Genomic DNA, 16958 nt, shown 5'->3' on the forward strand with positions numbered 1-16958 from the left:
GTTATGATAAAGATATATGGGATATAGTAGTTCGTCATGTCCCATTAGTCATTCAAGGTCATGAGATGCATTTGGATTTTCAAGTTATGCATATCACTCGATTAGATGTTATTCCAGGTTGTGAGTGGTTATATAACATTAGTCCATCTTTGTCTAGAAGTTATTTACATAATTCTTTTGATCTTGAAGTAGATAGTAAGAAAGTCTATTTTCAAGGTGAACATGATGTACCCTCCTCACCTCTCATATGCTATATGGAACTCAATTGCCTTGTAAAAGCTAATGAAGTAGAAAACAACTTTTTGTGCTACATGATTCTTGATGATGTCGTGTCTTTTTTCGCATGTGAAAACATAAGTGGTTTAAGTGAGCACAGTGTTTACATGACTTCTTTTCAACCAAAGCATGTTAACAATAAAAACCTAAATGAATCCTTAAAGAAATTGTTACGACAATTTAAAGATGTGTTTCTAAATGAATTACAGAAAGGATTATCACCTATCCGAGATGTTGAGCATCCAATCGAAGTAATACCTGACTCAAAGCTAGTAAGTAAGCCTCCTTATCGGCTTACTTTTAAGGAAGCACAAGAAGTAGAACGACAGTTAATGGAATACCTTAAAAGTGGATTCATTCGACCAAGCACTTTGCCTTGGGCTTCACCGATTCTATTGGTGAAGAAAAAATATGGGTCTATGCGACTATGCATAGACTACCGTGGTATAAGTACCCATTTGCCCCATGAATAGATGAGTTGTTTGATCAACTCCAAGGAGCAAAGTACTTTACAAAAATCAATTTACGATCCAGATATCATTAAGTGAGAATTCGGGAAGCAGATGTCCAAAAGACTGCTTTTCGAACTAAGTTTGGTCATTATGAGGTTTTAGTCATTGACTACTTTTATGACACTCGTGTGGATAGTGTCTTGAAACCTTTTTTAGGAAAATTTGTTGTGGTTTTCCTAGACAATATCTTAATCTATAGTCGAACTAAGAAAGAACATCTTGAACACTTACGTCAAGTATATGAGTTACTCTCAGAAAGCAATCACTTTATGCCAAAGAGAGAAAATATGAATTCTTCGTAAAAGAAATCTAATACTTGGGCCACATAATCTTGGAAGATGGCATTCGTATGGATTCAGTGAAAGTTGAAGCCATATTGAAATGGCCACATCCCACAAACTTAGAAGAATTATAAAATTTTCTTAGTTTGTCTGGATTCTAAAGAAATTATGTTTAAGATTATGCTAAGATTGTTGTTCCGATGATGACAGATCAGCTTAAAGGAAAGGGAAAGACCTTTGTTTGGGGGGATTCCTCGCAAAAAGGTTTTGAAAAACTTAAGGTAGCTATAGATACGGATCATGTTTTACAAGTGGTTAATTCGAATCAACTCTTTGTGGTAGAGATGGATGCTAGTAACGATGCAGTAGGTGCAGTCCTCTTACAAGGGGAGAAACCTATTACATTTGAAATTAAAAAGTTGGACAAAGCTCAACAAAATTATTCAGCTTATGAAAGGGAGTTAAATGCTATAGTTCATGCCTTAAAGAAGTGGAGGCATTATTTATATGGTGCTAGATTTGAGATAATCTTTGATCATGAGAGTATCAAATGGCTATCTAGTCAAAGAAAGTTGAAAGGACGCAAAGCTCGATGGGCAAAGTATCTCCAAGAGTTCAACTTTCAACTGAGATATAAAAAAGAAAGTTACAATGTTCACTGACTTGCATGCCCATGGTTAAACGAGTTGAGTTTTACTCAAATTAAGAGTGATTTTTGGAATCACTTAAGGGAAAGTGCATTGATGATCCGCATTATGCCCACGTGTGGAGTGTCTTAGAGAAGAGGGATCCCTTGACTATAAATAAAGATAGCCCTGTTAACGAGAGAGACACTTTCACTATGGTAAGTATCGTGAGATTATATTTTAAGTCCTCTTTAAAAATATTATTTTTCCCTCTTGAGTAATTTGGGGACGCCTAGGTTACTCTTGCGTCATGCCGGCTAGGTTAATATCGTGGGTGACACCACTATAAATATTAATACGTGCGGTATATGACGTATGCTTGGGGCCGTCTATGATTATTTCAGTTAGGTTTGTATGGCAGGGTGATTCCTGGGATACTTACGCTTGGTAGTCATGAGTTGGTTATGGTTTGTGCCTGTTTAATATTTGTGGGATTAATTTAATTATTAATTGAGCTTATATTTTCAGGTGAACAAGATTACGAGGATTGATAAATAATGTCGAGGAGAATGTTTCTTATGTGCATCATATTTATTTTTACAAGCGTAGCTTGTAACCTTAGTAGTTGATTTTTCCATTTTGATACATTGGGAAAAATACATTTATAATGTTGAATTTATTAAAGCCTAAAGGCTTTACCCTAGCCCCAATTTTTGGGACAGTCTATTTTTGTTGTGGAAGAGTGTCGTGCTCTCTAAAAGCACACTTTGTATATTTTTGGGGGCTATGGCCTATTTTTGATTGAAAAAGCTAATAAAAATACTCTTGTGTGGGGAAGGCCACGCACAAGGGGGGGGAAGATTGCACCCAGTCTTGTGTTGATTGTGTTGATGGTGATGTTTTTCTTTCTCTTGCCTTATGTTTTGTTTTATACTTTAATTTTCAATTTAATTCAAGTAGTTGTTTTAATATTTGATATAATTTATGAGTTTTTGATTATTCTCTTCAAGAAGATTAAAGGGTCCCGTGACAGTGGTATCAGAGCTTTGGTATAATTTAATTTTCTTGAAGGCGGTCAAAAGAGGTGAAAGAGACAAAAACAGAGATGATTTTGGTAATTTTCTTTAATTTAAATTAAAGAAGAACACGTTTAGGGATTTTTGTTTATGCATGGATGAAATAAAGCTTGTTTTTAACCATTGGGTAATCAATCTCCATCAATCTATTGCCCAAAGGGTAAAACTAGGTGGAAAACCATTAGTGGGTTTCCCAAAACCATAAAACCACCTTCCTCTTCACTAATCCTCTTCTTAATCTGTCCGTACGGATTGAAAGAGCAAGGAGAGAAGCATGGAGGGTCATAGCATGATTGCTAAACCAATAAGGCTGTCTGAATTCTATAATCAAGGGTGGGAGGTGATGGATTTTTCTTAATTTCTCTCAATTAGTAAAAGCACAGTCTGTGAGAAATGAGTAAAAGCCATATATATATATATATATATATATATATATATATAATATTTCCAATTGATCTTTTTCTCTCTTTCTCTCTCTCCTTCATGGGCAGAGGCTACCCGGACAGTGAGCGCTGCGAATTCAGGGGAGGGAGGAATTTTCAGACCCCGATTTATTTTTTGTGCTTATTGAGGCTTAAAAGATTTGTTATTACAAAGCTTATATTAGCTAAAAGCTTTATAAGCTTAAAATGTTTATTTTTATTTTTATATTAGATGCGGTGGTGGGCGACTTTTTCTCAGTTGGTGAAAATTACTTCTACCCATTGGGAGCCGCGCTCAGATAAAGGCATTACAAGCTTTATAAGCTTAAAATGTTTATTTTTATTTTTATATTAGATGCGGTGGTGGGCGACTTTTTCTCAGTTGGTGAAAATTACTTCTACCCATTGGGAGCCGCACTCAGATAAAGGCATTACAAGCTTTTAATAATAAAATCTTGGATTGATTTAAAGAGCTTTATAAGCTTTATACTACCCAGCTTTAGAAATATATATAGGCTCTTGCTCTATCTATGTCCGTTGATTGTTTCTCCACACCATTTAGTGAAGTTGCTTTAATTTTGCACGTGATTGAAGCTTTAATTTTAAAGGGTATATGGATTACTTCTTGAAAAATTATGCATTTATGTATTGAGCTAACATGGCAGGACTCACATCTAGCTTGACGTTCCATATGAGATAAGAAACTCTATCTTTTCTCTTGTTTTAAATTTTTCCTATTCCTTTTAATTGTCAGGAAATGGGTGAATATCCGCAGCACCGTCCTACTATTCAGGAACAACTTGATTCTCTCCATATTCTTTTGAATCAAGAACGAGAGCATCGGGACAACTTTCAAAGAAAGATTGAACGACATCTGTCTAGAATGAACAAATATATTAAGAAGAAAGTTAAAACTCTGGAAGCATCTGACATGCATAGCCCGACCAATGACATTGTATCCAAGCTGTCTATTATCAAGTGTTTCACGTGTAAGATGATGGGACGTTATGCTAAATCTTGCCCAACTAAAAATTTAAAACTCTGAAAGCATCTGACATAGAATGAACAAATATATTAAGAAGAAAATTAAAACTCTGGAAGCATCTGACATGCATAGCCAATGACATCGTATCCAAGCTGTCTATTGTCAAGTGTTTCAGGTGTAAGATGATGGGACATTACGCTAAATCTTGCCCAACTAAAAAGAAGAACCAAATTGCACCAAAGGACATGCTTGACACCGAAGAGGTTAACGCACACGACACATTAACCAAAGGTGGAGGTATGTGTAAATATATATATACATACATACATACATATATATATATATATATATTGTATACAATTTCTTGTTTGCTTTTGTATCTGTTTTTTGAATATTCTTTCCTTCTAGACCTAGTTAGAAAACTTTAGCTCGTGAAAAAAATTTTAGATACCGTGACCTAACTAGAAAGATCGAGACAAGATTAGCAAAAGTTATCTTCAAGTCTATCTAGTTGCCCAAATTCAAGTAAAAATGATTGCTAGACATTTCATAGAAGATTAAGACCAATTTGAAGATTCAAGAACCAAGCAAGTTTCTCCAGTCTTTGATTCAAGTTATCAATTGCTTCACCATCGAATTTAGTGATGATGAGAAAAGTAAAGAAATAGCTCTCAAGTGACTAGAAACCAAGCTTAAGTTGTATACCAATCACAATTACGAAGTTTATACCAATTCAAGTAAAGTTTCGTCTAAATTTTCAAGTGTTCTAGTTTAAGATCTATCCAAATACAAGATTCTTTCTAGACCAAGAATTGCTCTAAGTCATAGATATATTCAACCACAAGATTTAAACCCCTTAAGAACAAGATTTATTCAAGAAATGCAATTATGATTAATCTCTCAATTTTCTTCCATTCAAGTATTTTTAATCTAAGCCATGATTCATTACTAGTATATCAAGTTCTTGCTATCAACTAGGACGCAAAATGTCTATCTTTCTTCAAGTTCTGATTTCAAGTTTAAGATTAAGCTTAAGATCAAGATCCCCTTTAGATTTTGAACATTGTTTACAAGTAAGATTCACAAATTCAAGAATTATAAACCTATTCAAAGATTATAATTTTTGAATTTAGTTAGACAATTACAAGATTAAGATCAAGAACAAATCCCCAGAATTCATCAAGTTATTGACAGTAATGTAAGTGATTATTTTTCAATCTTAAGTTGATAAGAATTTTCATTTCGACCTAATTCATTTTTGAAATAAGACTTGTAGTCTAATTTTGAGAATAGAGAAAAGTTATGTCAGAATGAAAGTTTCAGAGGGAATTAGCTACTCTGCCTCAAACTTCTGTTCTTAAGGTAGTATCGTGTGGAATTAATCTATGGTATGGGACATTAGATTGGTTTTACATGGCTACACCAGACGTATCTATGTCTTCTATCTGGAAGGTACCTCTGTGGAATGGGACACTTAGATCCATTTCACATGCGTTCACTTGTTTGGTTTTATTTTCAGAAATTGTTTGATGTGATGATCTTGTCCTCCACTTGTGCCATGAAGCCATCCACTCATTGATTGCGCAACTGAGGACAGTTGATTCCCAACACAGGGGGGACTGTTATGATCCATGTTATTTGACGAATGATAGTCATGGTCATTTAATATTTAATGGATACTCGTGAAATTTTTTCGAGCTTATCCTGAAATCCTTCGTTATTTTCAAACCTAGCAAACCTGCAAATTGAGGGCAATTGCAAACTCAAGCAAGAGGGATGTCGTGAGAATATATTTTAAGTCCTCTTTAAAAATATTATTTTTCCCTCTTGAGTAATTTGGGGACGCCTAGGTTACTCTTGCGTCATGCCTGCTAGGTTAATATCGTGGGTGACACCAGTATAAATATTAATACGTGCGGTATATGACATATGCTTGGGGCCGTCTATGATTATTTCAGTTAGGTTTGTATGTCATATACGTGCGGTATATGACATATGCTTGGGGCCGTCTATGATTATTTCAGTTAGGTTTGTATGGCAGGGTGATTCCTGGGATACTTACGCCTGGTAGTCATGAGTTGGTTATGGTTTGTGCCTGTTTAATATTTGTGGGATTAATTTAATTATTAATTGGGCTTATATTTTCAGGTGAAGAAGATTATGAGGATTGATAAATAATGTCGAGGAGAATGTTTCTTATGTGTGTCATATTTATTTTTACAAGCGTAGCTTGTAACCTTAGTAGTTGATTTTTCCATTTTGATACATTGGGAAAAATACATTTATAATGTCGAATTTATTAAAGCCTAAAGGCTTTACCCTAGCCCCAATTTTTGGGACAGTCTATTTTTGTTGTGGAAGAGTGTCGTGCTCTCTAAAAGCACACTTTGTATATTTTTGGGGGCTATGGCCTATTTTTTATTGAAAAAGCTAATAAAAATACTCTTGTGTGGGGAAGGCCACGCACAAGGGGGGGGGGGGGGGGAAGATTGCACCCAGCCTTGTGTTGATTGTGTTGATGGTGATGTTTTTCTTTCTCTTGCCTTATGTTTTGTTTTATGCTTTAATTTTCAATTTAATTCAAGTAGTTGTTTTAATATTTGATATAATTTATGAGTTTTTGATTATTCTCTTCAAGAAGATTAAAGGGTCTCGTGACAGTAAGTCTTGAGAGATGTCTCAAGGAGACATGTCACTTTACGAGTGATGAAAGAAATTGTTGGAGGAATTTTTCCATCGATAATGGTTACTTACTTTATAAAGGTAGAGTATGTATACCCTTGGACTCAGACATTAGGCGTCGTATTTTATATGAATGTCATGATAGTCTGAGTGCTGGTCATCCTGGAATACGGAAGATATATACACTAGTTAAGAGATAATTTTATTAGTCTAGCTTAAGTAAGGACGTCCAGGACTATGTCTTAAAATGCCAAAAGTGCCAGTTCAATAAAGCAGAACACCTAAAAGTAGGTGGTTTACTAAGTCCACTAGAGATCCCAAATGGAAAGTGGGAGAGTATCTCAGTGGACTTTATAGTTGGATTACCTAAAATGAACAAAGGCCATGATTTGGTTTGGGTGGTCATGGATAGGTTGATAAAAATGTGTCAGTTTATTTCGACAAAAACAACAGTGACTATGCCTGAGTTAACATGGCTATTCATTGAGAATATCTATTGACTATATGGGTTACCTGCCGATATAGTTAGTGATAGAGATACAAAGTTTAAGAGTCATTTCTGGCATGCTGTGTTCAAGAGATTGGACACCATGCTAAGTATGAGTACGGCTGATCATCCACAAAGCGATGGTCAAACCTGAGAGAGTCAACCAAATCCTAGAAGACATGCTACAAGCATATGTAAGCAAAAAGAAAACCAATTGGGAAGAATAATTACCCATATTGGAATTCGCTTATAATAGTTCCAAACATTTAACAATGAGATTTAGTCCATTCATGTTGATGTATGGTTTTCAACCGCTGCGAGCCCCAGTGGCCGTTGGACTCGAGAAAGAGAAAAGATACAAAAGGTTAAAGATTTTCTTCAAGATCTCCAAGAGATGAAGAAAATCGCAAAAGACAATGTTAAGAGAGCACACGACCGTGCTAAACATTATGCAGACAAAGATCGTAGACAAATCATCTTTGAAGAAGGTGACAAGGTGTTTTTAAAGGTTCCCGAACACTCCGAATCTTTGAAAATGGGGAGAAGTCCAAAGCTATCTCCAAGGTATTATGGTCCATTCATAATACTTAAAAAAGTAGGTAGTATTTCTTATAAGTTAGCTTTACTAGAGAGCTCTAAAGTTCATCTGGTTTTTCATGTTAATAGACTGAAAAAGAAATTGGGTGATGACGATAATCTCGTCAGTTAAGATATCCTAGTAGAACTTATTGAACCCCCATCCTTACCACACGAGCTAGAAAAAATCATGGATTTCCAAGAGAAAATGACTTGACACTCTATACGACAGGAGTGATTAGCCAAGTGGAAGGATAGACCAGAAGAAGGTTCTACTTGTTGGGAAAAAATAAACACACCAATAGACTCAAAGGTGGCCGGGCACTAATGAAAGTGGCTGTGGGCACATGTAAAAGGAGAATAGCTATTAAAAGAGAAGGGGTCCAAACATAGAAGAGTCCTGTGAAAGATTGGCTAAGGTTGGGTGGAGAAAACGTGGAGCTCTTAGCTTTTGGGATTCTCATGTTTTAGGTGACCTTATCAACTATTCGAATATCGTAAATCCGGAGGCAAACAATGAAGGACGATCATGAGGACCCAAATTATACTTCCTCCTCTACTACTGTTGATGGAAAGTGGGTTCTATCGTCAGTTAAGATATCCTAGTAGAACTTATTGAACCCCCATCCTTACCACATGAGCCAGAAAAAATCATGGATTTCCAAGAGAAAATGACGACACTCTATACGACAGGAGTGATTAGCCAAGTGGAAGGATAGACCAGAAGAAGGTTCTACTTGTTGGGAAAAAATAAACACACCAATAGACTCAAAGGTGGCCAGGCAGTAATGAAAGTGGCTGGGCACATGTAAAAGGAGAATAGCTATTAAAAGAGAAGGGGTCCAAACATAGAAGAGTCCTGTGAAAGATTGGCTAAGGTTGGGTGGAGAAAACGTGGAGCTCTTAGCTTTTGGGATTCTCAACTTTTAGGTGACCTTATCAACTATTCGAATATCGTAAATCCGGAGGCAAACAACGGACGATCATGAGGACCCAAATTATTCTTCTTCCTCTACTACTGTTGATGGAAAGTGGGTTCTATCGTCATCCGTTTGGTCGACCACATCGAGTGTGCCACGTGTTAGCGGTGCTAACATCGAGTGTGCCACGTGTTAGCGGTGCTAACATACCCTTATAATCTTAGGCATATTCACATTAATGAACCACATGGAGATGTAATAAGGCATATATGTCGATTCATATCTTCAATGTAAACACTGTTTATATACATACACAAGGTGCACATTGTAAGAGAGAATATGAATACATTTTTACAGTAGTATAAATTATCAAGTAACTATGTCTCGATGCTCTTCTATGTATTATTCCCTATCTTTGTTTTATATGTAAACCTTACTGTTGGTTGACCCCCAACACCATCATCATGTAGAATAGTAACATCTTTGTTTTATATGTAAACCTTACTGTTGGTTGACCCCCAACACCATCATCACATTGTAGAATAGTAACATCTTTAGCATGAATAGCTACTTTCATTCTTGAAAGACGATGACATGTGCTCTTACGCCCATATTCAAAATAATCATGTTTGGTGTCACCGCTTCCTTTAGACAAATGTCCTCCTTGTTATCTTCGATCACATACAACTTGACGTTTTCTTCTTTTCTGAGCAATCTAAAGCAACATGACCCTCCTTGTAGCACCTATAACATCGAATGGTACGAGGTTTGGAATTCCATATGCTAGGTTTAGAAGTACCAATATTATCATTATTTTTTCCCTTGGGTTTGTCACACTTCTTGAAAAAGAAGTTTAATTTCTATTGTCTTGCCACTTGATGTTTGGGGAGTGATTCTTTGGACTCTTTGATAAACCCATTCTTCCTCTCACAATTTAAGAAATTCTTCTTAATGAGTTTCTTGAAAAATCTCCAAGTTCTTGATGACAATCCACCATAGTGTTGTACTCGCTCCCAAATGATTGGTAGCACACTTAATTTATCTTTTTATTGGAAAGTTTATCACCTGAATAATAATCATCAAATTGGCTAAGTCGCACAAGAATAATACTCGTGCATCCTTTTTGCCATCCTAATTTTGAAGAGTGAAAGCTTTCATGCTAACTTTACTCCCCTTTCTAGAATCATGTGCATGAAGAGAGGCTTGAGAAATCCTACGGATTTGGTCTCCTTCCAAATTTGAAGAATCTAAAATAGAGGTGCCACTACTTCCTTCTCAACTCCCTCTCAATGGCTATTTGGTTCTAATGAATATGGGTTTGTTCTTGTGTAGAAGGTAGTTATGAATTATCTCCCATAAGAAGGAAGTTTTAAAGAGAAAAAGAAAAAAAGTTAAAGCAATTTATAAAAAAAAGAATACAAACATAAAATCTTCTTATCTTTCACGCGAATGATGGAAGAAAAATTGGACACCATGCCTCAAGTTGATTTGCCTATGGAGGAGTTGAGTTTCACTCTTTGTTTTGTAAGACAAGACATGTGCAGGTAAATAAGCTAGAAATAATTTCTCTCTTTGTTTTGTAATACAAGACAGGTGCACGTAAATAAGCTGGAAATAATTTCAAGGTGCTTGCAACATTACAAAGAAACTAGCCTCAAGATGTGGTTTTAATCCTTGAGATGATTTAGATGCTTTTCAAAGATATCATTTCTTATTTTGCACGCTTTTTAAATTCTATGCAAGTACAACTTCTTGTATTTAACCTCCACCTATGAAAGAAAAAATGGTTTAGACTTGAAAAGGGTTTGAAATGAATATTTTTTAGCCTTTATATACCAGATATCTATATCGACCATAACACTTATACCTTGTGCAAACATAGCAACTTTCACCTCATGCATGCTTATATCCAAAGTAAACATTCTGCCCACTCTTTTTCCCTTTTCAACCAACCAACATTTGTTGTTAAAGTCCTCAACATAGCAGCCCCCACAAGGTTAAAGCATACCTAAAAACCCTGCTCAATCATTTGCTCAACAGAAACCAAGTTCTTTGTTATGTTAGGCACATGAAGTACATCAGCCAAGTACCTCATCTTGCCATCTTGCATAGCCAATGGAACATTCCTAATGTGAGCAACAGGATGAGCCGTGTCATCCCCCACTCTACATAACTTGGTTTTTTGAGATTTTTGACATCTCTAAAATTTGCCTTATAAATAAGAATTAAACTACAATTGCAAATTAATTAACCCAAAGCATAAGCATATGAAAAAGCATGAAAATAAAATCAAGGCAAGCATCTCTCTCTCTCTCTCTCTCTCTCTCTCTCTCTCTCCCCCCCCCCAAAAAAAAGTGAGTGAGTGGCTTTTGCTTCCTCACGTGGTATTTTTATGTGTATTGCAAAATTTAGCCCAAGGAGCCATAAGTAGCATTCTTTTTAAAAAATTGGACTTGAATACAAAAATTAACATAAGTCCATGAAACTATGGTTGAGAATTAATAAAGTGCACTCAAATGAAACACACCACAACTATACAAAATAGGCGATAATAAAACAATCAAAACTTGGCACATGGCCAAAGTAATATAAACACCTTGTTTGACACCCCGACTATACAAAATAGGTGAGAATAAAACAATCAAAACTTGGCAAGTGCCCAAAGTAATATAAACACCTTGTTTGACACTACAAACAATAATCATGTGTTATGTACAAGCCCTAATCCATATGACACCTCAATCGACAACATCATAAAACTCATCACCTATTGCTCAACAATTCTAACCATGTTAGTTACAACAATGAATTGGACTCCTCACAATATGTCCCAACATGTCAACATAAAATAGGCACAGATACATACATCAATAATTCTAGCTTAGTATATAACATGAAATCACCCCCAATACTGATAACACTAGCATGACCCCAAATATGCCTACACCAATAACACTAGCCCGTGAGTATTTAATATGGAAATTGGAATCACACACATGATACCAACATTTGGTGCAATGGTGTGTTAGGCATCCCTAATCTACCACCATAGAGGAATTTAGCTAGCAAGGGGAGACTTGGGTGCACCATTAGGAGATGAGCACACGCTATAACTCAATTGTTGTAGAATCGAAAAGGAATAACCTTATTTAATTAGGCTATTTATGCATCTGGGACCATGAGAGAAATTTTATTTGATTCGGCTTTTTTGCATTTTGAATGCATTGGGAAGGAGGGTCTTAGTGCAATGGGAGAGAGGGAGCATGAGACATAACCTGTATTTGGGAAAAAAAGTTACACAAGCAAAAGCACTTTTTAATAATTTAATTTGTTGTGACTTCTTCAAGAGGGGTTTTTAATAAAACATCACGCCTTCATATGCTACAGACCTGCTTGTCAAGATAGCTAGTAGGTCACATTACACAAGCTCATTGCTTGATGTGCCATAAATTATTATTTTACTAATTTTATATCCTAGACATTTCCTTGCAACAACACAAACTCACTTGGAGAACCTATAAAGTAAAACCTTATTTTGATCATCATGACTATAAGAGAAACCTTTGTGGAACTTTGTTCAACCCACTTGTGCCACATGGCAACAATGATGGATATGGAGAGGGTAAGTTGACTCCTTAAAATTGAAAATTAAGAGGATATTCTTAAAAAACCAAGGTTTGTACACACCAACTAATTAATTAATTAAAAAAACCTATATTCGAGAGTCTTTAGAACGATGTGGAACTGTTCGACTGTTGTAATGTAGCATCCTAATGTAAATATATATATTTCAAAAAAAAAAAGACGGTGCACGGGCGAGGTGCCACGTTAAGAAGGGCAGTTATAAGTAAGTGACAGGTAGAGCCGTGTTTACTATTGCCAAGTGTCATTTTGTGTCTAGAAGCAACTATCCACGTGGTTGATGACAGGCATCTTCTCTTCCGTGTTCACGACTTCGCGTAGTGTTGTAGTTGTTCCCGAGTTCACTCAGATTATTTTCCATTTTGAATTCACTTGAGGCAATGGCATCGCTACGCTCGTGTCGCATCAGTTGCTACGGTAGCCCAGGTGACTTGGCCCTGCTGGCACGCGCATGTAGGTGGAGTTCCAAGAGGATGGCGTCGGGGGGCAGCCGTCCTTCGCCATCATTAGCACGAGCGCCATCAACCGCCAACGCAGCGACGGCGAACTCCAGATTGGTGATGCAGAGCTTCATTTGGGACGCCATATCGGCGCCAGTACGTCCGCCTACAGAGGCGTCTCCGCTCCTGCTATGGCAGCGTGTTTCCAGCACGATGGAGCTACCCATGCACTCCGCGCCGGAGGTGAAGCCCTCCATTGACCCTTCACCTTCCATTCCCGACCCCAATCTACCATCCCCGTCGGCTCCCATCCCACCTGAGGTAGCACCGGAGGTTTCCCCCGATATTTCCCCGTCTCCAAGTGTGCCAGAAGTTGCCCCTTCGCCTCCAGAGATTCCACTTACTAACCCGTCTCTTCCCGAAGCCCAGCCGGCTGTAGCGCCCCCGGAGGTTCCTTCTCCGACAGTCCCACCGGAGTTTCCCTCCAACCCTACTCCTCTTGAAGTGCCGACGGACCCAACTCCGACACCTGATATTTCTTCGCCAGAGATTCATTTTATGGCCACCACAGCCTTCGGCCCCCCAATTTCTCCTCCCAACACGCCACCCATCACACCGCCAGGCGTTCCGCCACCCTTCGTACCTCCATCGACGGTGCCCATCCCGCCGCCCGGCACGCCTCCCCCTTTTCCTCCCCCTCAGACCCCGCCCATCCCACCGGGCTCCCCTGAGCCCGTGCCTCCACCTACCGAGCCCCCCCTCACCCCTCCTCCCGGCCCGGAGATCCCCGGCGTGCCTCCTCCAGGTCCAGATGTCCGTCCCCCTCCTGGACTCCCGGACATTCCTCCGACCATATAAGACGCGTGGGGGTGCCAATTTTTTCCATGGCAAATGTGTGAAGGCAATGTTTATGTAGCAATCTTAATTTGCAAGCCAGCAATGTATTCTATATTAATGTAATGCGATCATAAATATGTGCACCCGAAAAAGTTTTCTTCTCGGGTGCAATTTACCAAGGTTTACACGTGGTATTCGAAGCCTCGCATGTCCATTGTCGTGCTCGTTTTTGGTTTGCCAGCTTTTGTTGCATTCAGTGTCGGAGAGGGCGCCGTTCTTGACCGAGGGACGATGGCTCTGGAAGCTTGATGTTTCGATTTTTTTTTTTTGGCTTCGCACGCACGATGGCCATGCACTGTAAAGAATTACAGTTGTGCGTTTCATTATGCATGTGCTGCCGGTATGACCTGGTGCTTCTCAGTGGGTTCGCGAAAGGTCGTTCTTCTCGCCTTCTTTTGCAGGACTACGGTAAATCTGCCCTTTTTTGGCTTTTTATCGCAGGCACGATGGCTCTTCGCTGGGCATACACTGTAAAGAATTACAGTTGTGCGTTTCATTCTGTATCTGTTGCTAGAATGATGTTTCTGTGCTTCTGGTCGTTCTTTTCAGCTTCTTTTGCACGGACCACGGTTCTGGAACTTTCATGCGTGGATTTCTGGGCCAGGTGTCCTCTTTGCTCTCCTTCTAGATGATGTTTGTTTACATTTGTTCTTGTGCTCTTTGCTGGCCGTGTACTGTAAAGAATTACAGCAGTGGTGCGTTTGATTGTGCGTGCGCTGCTGGTATGATGACGTTTCTGTGCTTCTGGTGCCTGTCAGTGCGTTCTCGAAACGTGTGCATGGTTGACACGCCATGCTCTGCTAGTGTTCCACGTTTTGGCCATTGCAGGCTTGGGATCGCCTATAAATATGTTGTCGTGCTTCTTTGTATGCTTTTCACCATGGCTCCTGAACGATCAACTCTACGCGATATCACTAATTCAGCCCCCCCTCGGGTGCAAGCATCCGTTTTCTGAGACTAAGAAGACCCTACAGCCAGTATGTATTATCCCTAGACAGGAAGCAGCAAATAATTCACTCCTTGTAAGAATAGTGACTCCTCCTGAAGGGTGTGAATGTTTTGTTGGTGAAGAGGCTTGCAAGATCCAGAGGTATTTGGTTTTCGTTAATCCGTGAGTAATTACGTTAATCTCATTGAAACTCTTCCGATTTTAGTTGCATGCTATGGAGATGAGGCGATGTCATCTTGACTGTTTCGATGTTAGTTGCATAATATAGATGTTAATTAATTATTGTTTGTTTTTTTAAAATTGATGCAGGTAGATGAAGGGAGTCGGTCTAAAATATTACAGTTTCGCTATAAATAAGGACCTCAAATACTAGTTTCGCTATACTATATTTTGGCGTGCTACTCTGTTTTGGTTTAAGCACACAACATATAATAATTGCCTAAAATAAGGACCCGGAAATGCAGCTTTCGTTTCTTTTCATGAGTAGCAGAATTCATATTTTCGCTGATTAAATCTGCCGGTTCCATGAGAATCACCACTTCTTTGCTGCAATTTATTGATTTATTATTAAGGATAAGATTCGCTCGATTATTATTTATGGATACGATTCACTCGATTATTATTTATTAAGTAGTCTACCTATTTTCGATTGTATGCACTATCCATAAGTTTGTTATTGATATTCCATAGATTGTTATGGTGTAACCAATCGTATGTTGAGAAAGGTCCATAGTTATCATGTACATTTTGTCTTTTTTTTTAAATAAAATGAGTATCTCTTTTAGATAATTAAATCGATTTTTCTTAAGAACTTTTGAAACTGTCAATGCTAAACTGAAAATCGGAGCCGTCTGTGAGCAAGTGCCCTAACTTTCATCCTCCCAAAAAAAGTCCATTGAGGCCTCCTTGACAATAGGGGTTGGGAATGGAGACAAATGTCTCATTTTGGGATCCACTCGAAGAGTTTCTCCATATGGAGTGCATCAAAGGGAATTTTGCACTTGAAAAAGGTAAATCATCTTCACTTTCAAATGGTTGTTTCAATCATGGTGCTATCTTTGATAAGTGTTGGGAAGCTTATTAAAAGATATATGCAATGGGATAAAAGGATGAAGACACAAGGAGGATTAGTAATGTGCAAAGGACTGCACCAAGTACACATGCATACTTTCGAAGGTATGTTAAGGTATTGCATGAAAGACTTACATGAAACTCACTTTAGATTCTATTTCCACAATGTGTGTAAGATCCCTGTTCCCACCAAGCCGGATTCGGGGTACTGGCAACGGAAGTAGCGCTTCTCGCGCGGGACAGGGGTCCCACACTCGGGCCTCGCCCACGGATATCCGGATAAGAGACTAATCCGTCGGTTGTTCCAAAATCGAACACGGAAAAACTTCCTTTACCGGAAAGCACGGGCGATTCCACCAGGATAACTTTTTACTCTAACGTAGTCAAGATCATTTCTGATCGAGATGATCCAATTACATCTATAAGATACTTGGTCAGTTCAAGGAAGAAACTTGCACTTGGATCATTGGGATCAACGCTTTTTTCCCCATTCAAGAGGTACAGCCGTTGATTCCTATCCATAGAACAGTTACTGTCCGGGATTTATTTTTTCTATCGTAAAGACAAAAGTTTGAGTCTCGATTTACGGATCCATCAGTCCAGCCTAACCCCATCCAATCCCATGGGTTAGCCAACCGCCCAACCACTGTAGTGATGGGATCCAATTAAGAATTTGGTTGGGTTTTGTCTCGGGTACCAAGGAAAAGAGTTCCAAGGCCCCCTAGCCGGATGTTCATGCAAAATAAAACTAGTCACACCACTCACACACCCAATATGAAATTGCCTTTTCACAGATTCAACCAGTTTAAAACAATCCTTTAATAAAACCATATTATCACTGATCACAATCTTTCAATTTATCCGGTTGATTCTTAAATTTTCCTATCATTCCTTCATCAGAGTATCTATGGCATCATTGGCAACTAGGACGCTCACCACCTGTCCACACACAGGGGCCGTTTCCTAATCCCTAGCTCATAATACTCGGCAATATAATCTCTTATCAAGATGGACTCTCGTTGAAGATCAGCAAGATCAACCAACAGATCCATATAAAGAGCCATGGACTCATCCATTGAAGACCAGCAAGGTCAATCAACCAGAGCCATGCCCGAT

At 38.4% G+C, this 16958-nt stretch overlaps 1 protein-coding gene across 1 annotated transcript; it reads left to right on the top strand.

Annotated features, from left to right (window-relative positions):
• Positions 1–12674: 12674 nt before the first annotated feature.
• Positions 12675–14946, top strand: LOC147609066 (uncharacterized). Its single transcript, XM_086788363.1, has 2 exons — positions 12675–14230; positions 14372–14946. The coding sequence occupies exon 1, from the start codon at positions 12866–12868 to the stop codon at positions 13781–13783; it is 918 nt and encodes a 305-aa protein (XP_086644489.1). The 5' UTR covers positions 12675–12865; the 3' UTR covers positions 13784–14230; positions 14372–14946.
• Positions 14947–16958: the final 2012 nt, after the last annotated feature.

Source organism: Cibotium barometz, chromosome 52, assembly GCF_041138505.1.
Source record: "Cibotium barometz isolate CiBa-2024 chromosome 52, ASM4113850v1, whole genome shotgun sequence".
NCBI lineage: Eukaryota > Viridiplantae > Streptophyta > Polypodiopsida > Cyatheales > Cibotiaceae > Cibotium > Cibotium barometz.

Coding starts and splice junctions, on each gene's coding strand:
- LOC147609066 (XM_086788363.1), top strand. CDS start 12,866: ATGGCATCGCTACGCTCGTGTCGCATCAGTTGCTACGGTAGCCCAGGT.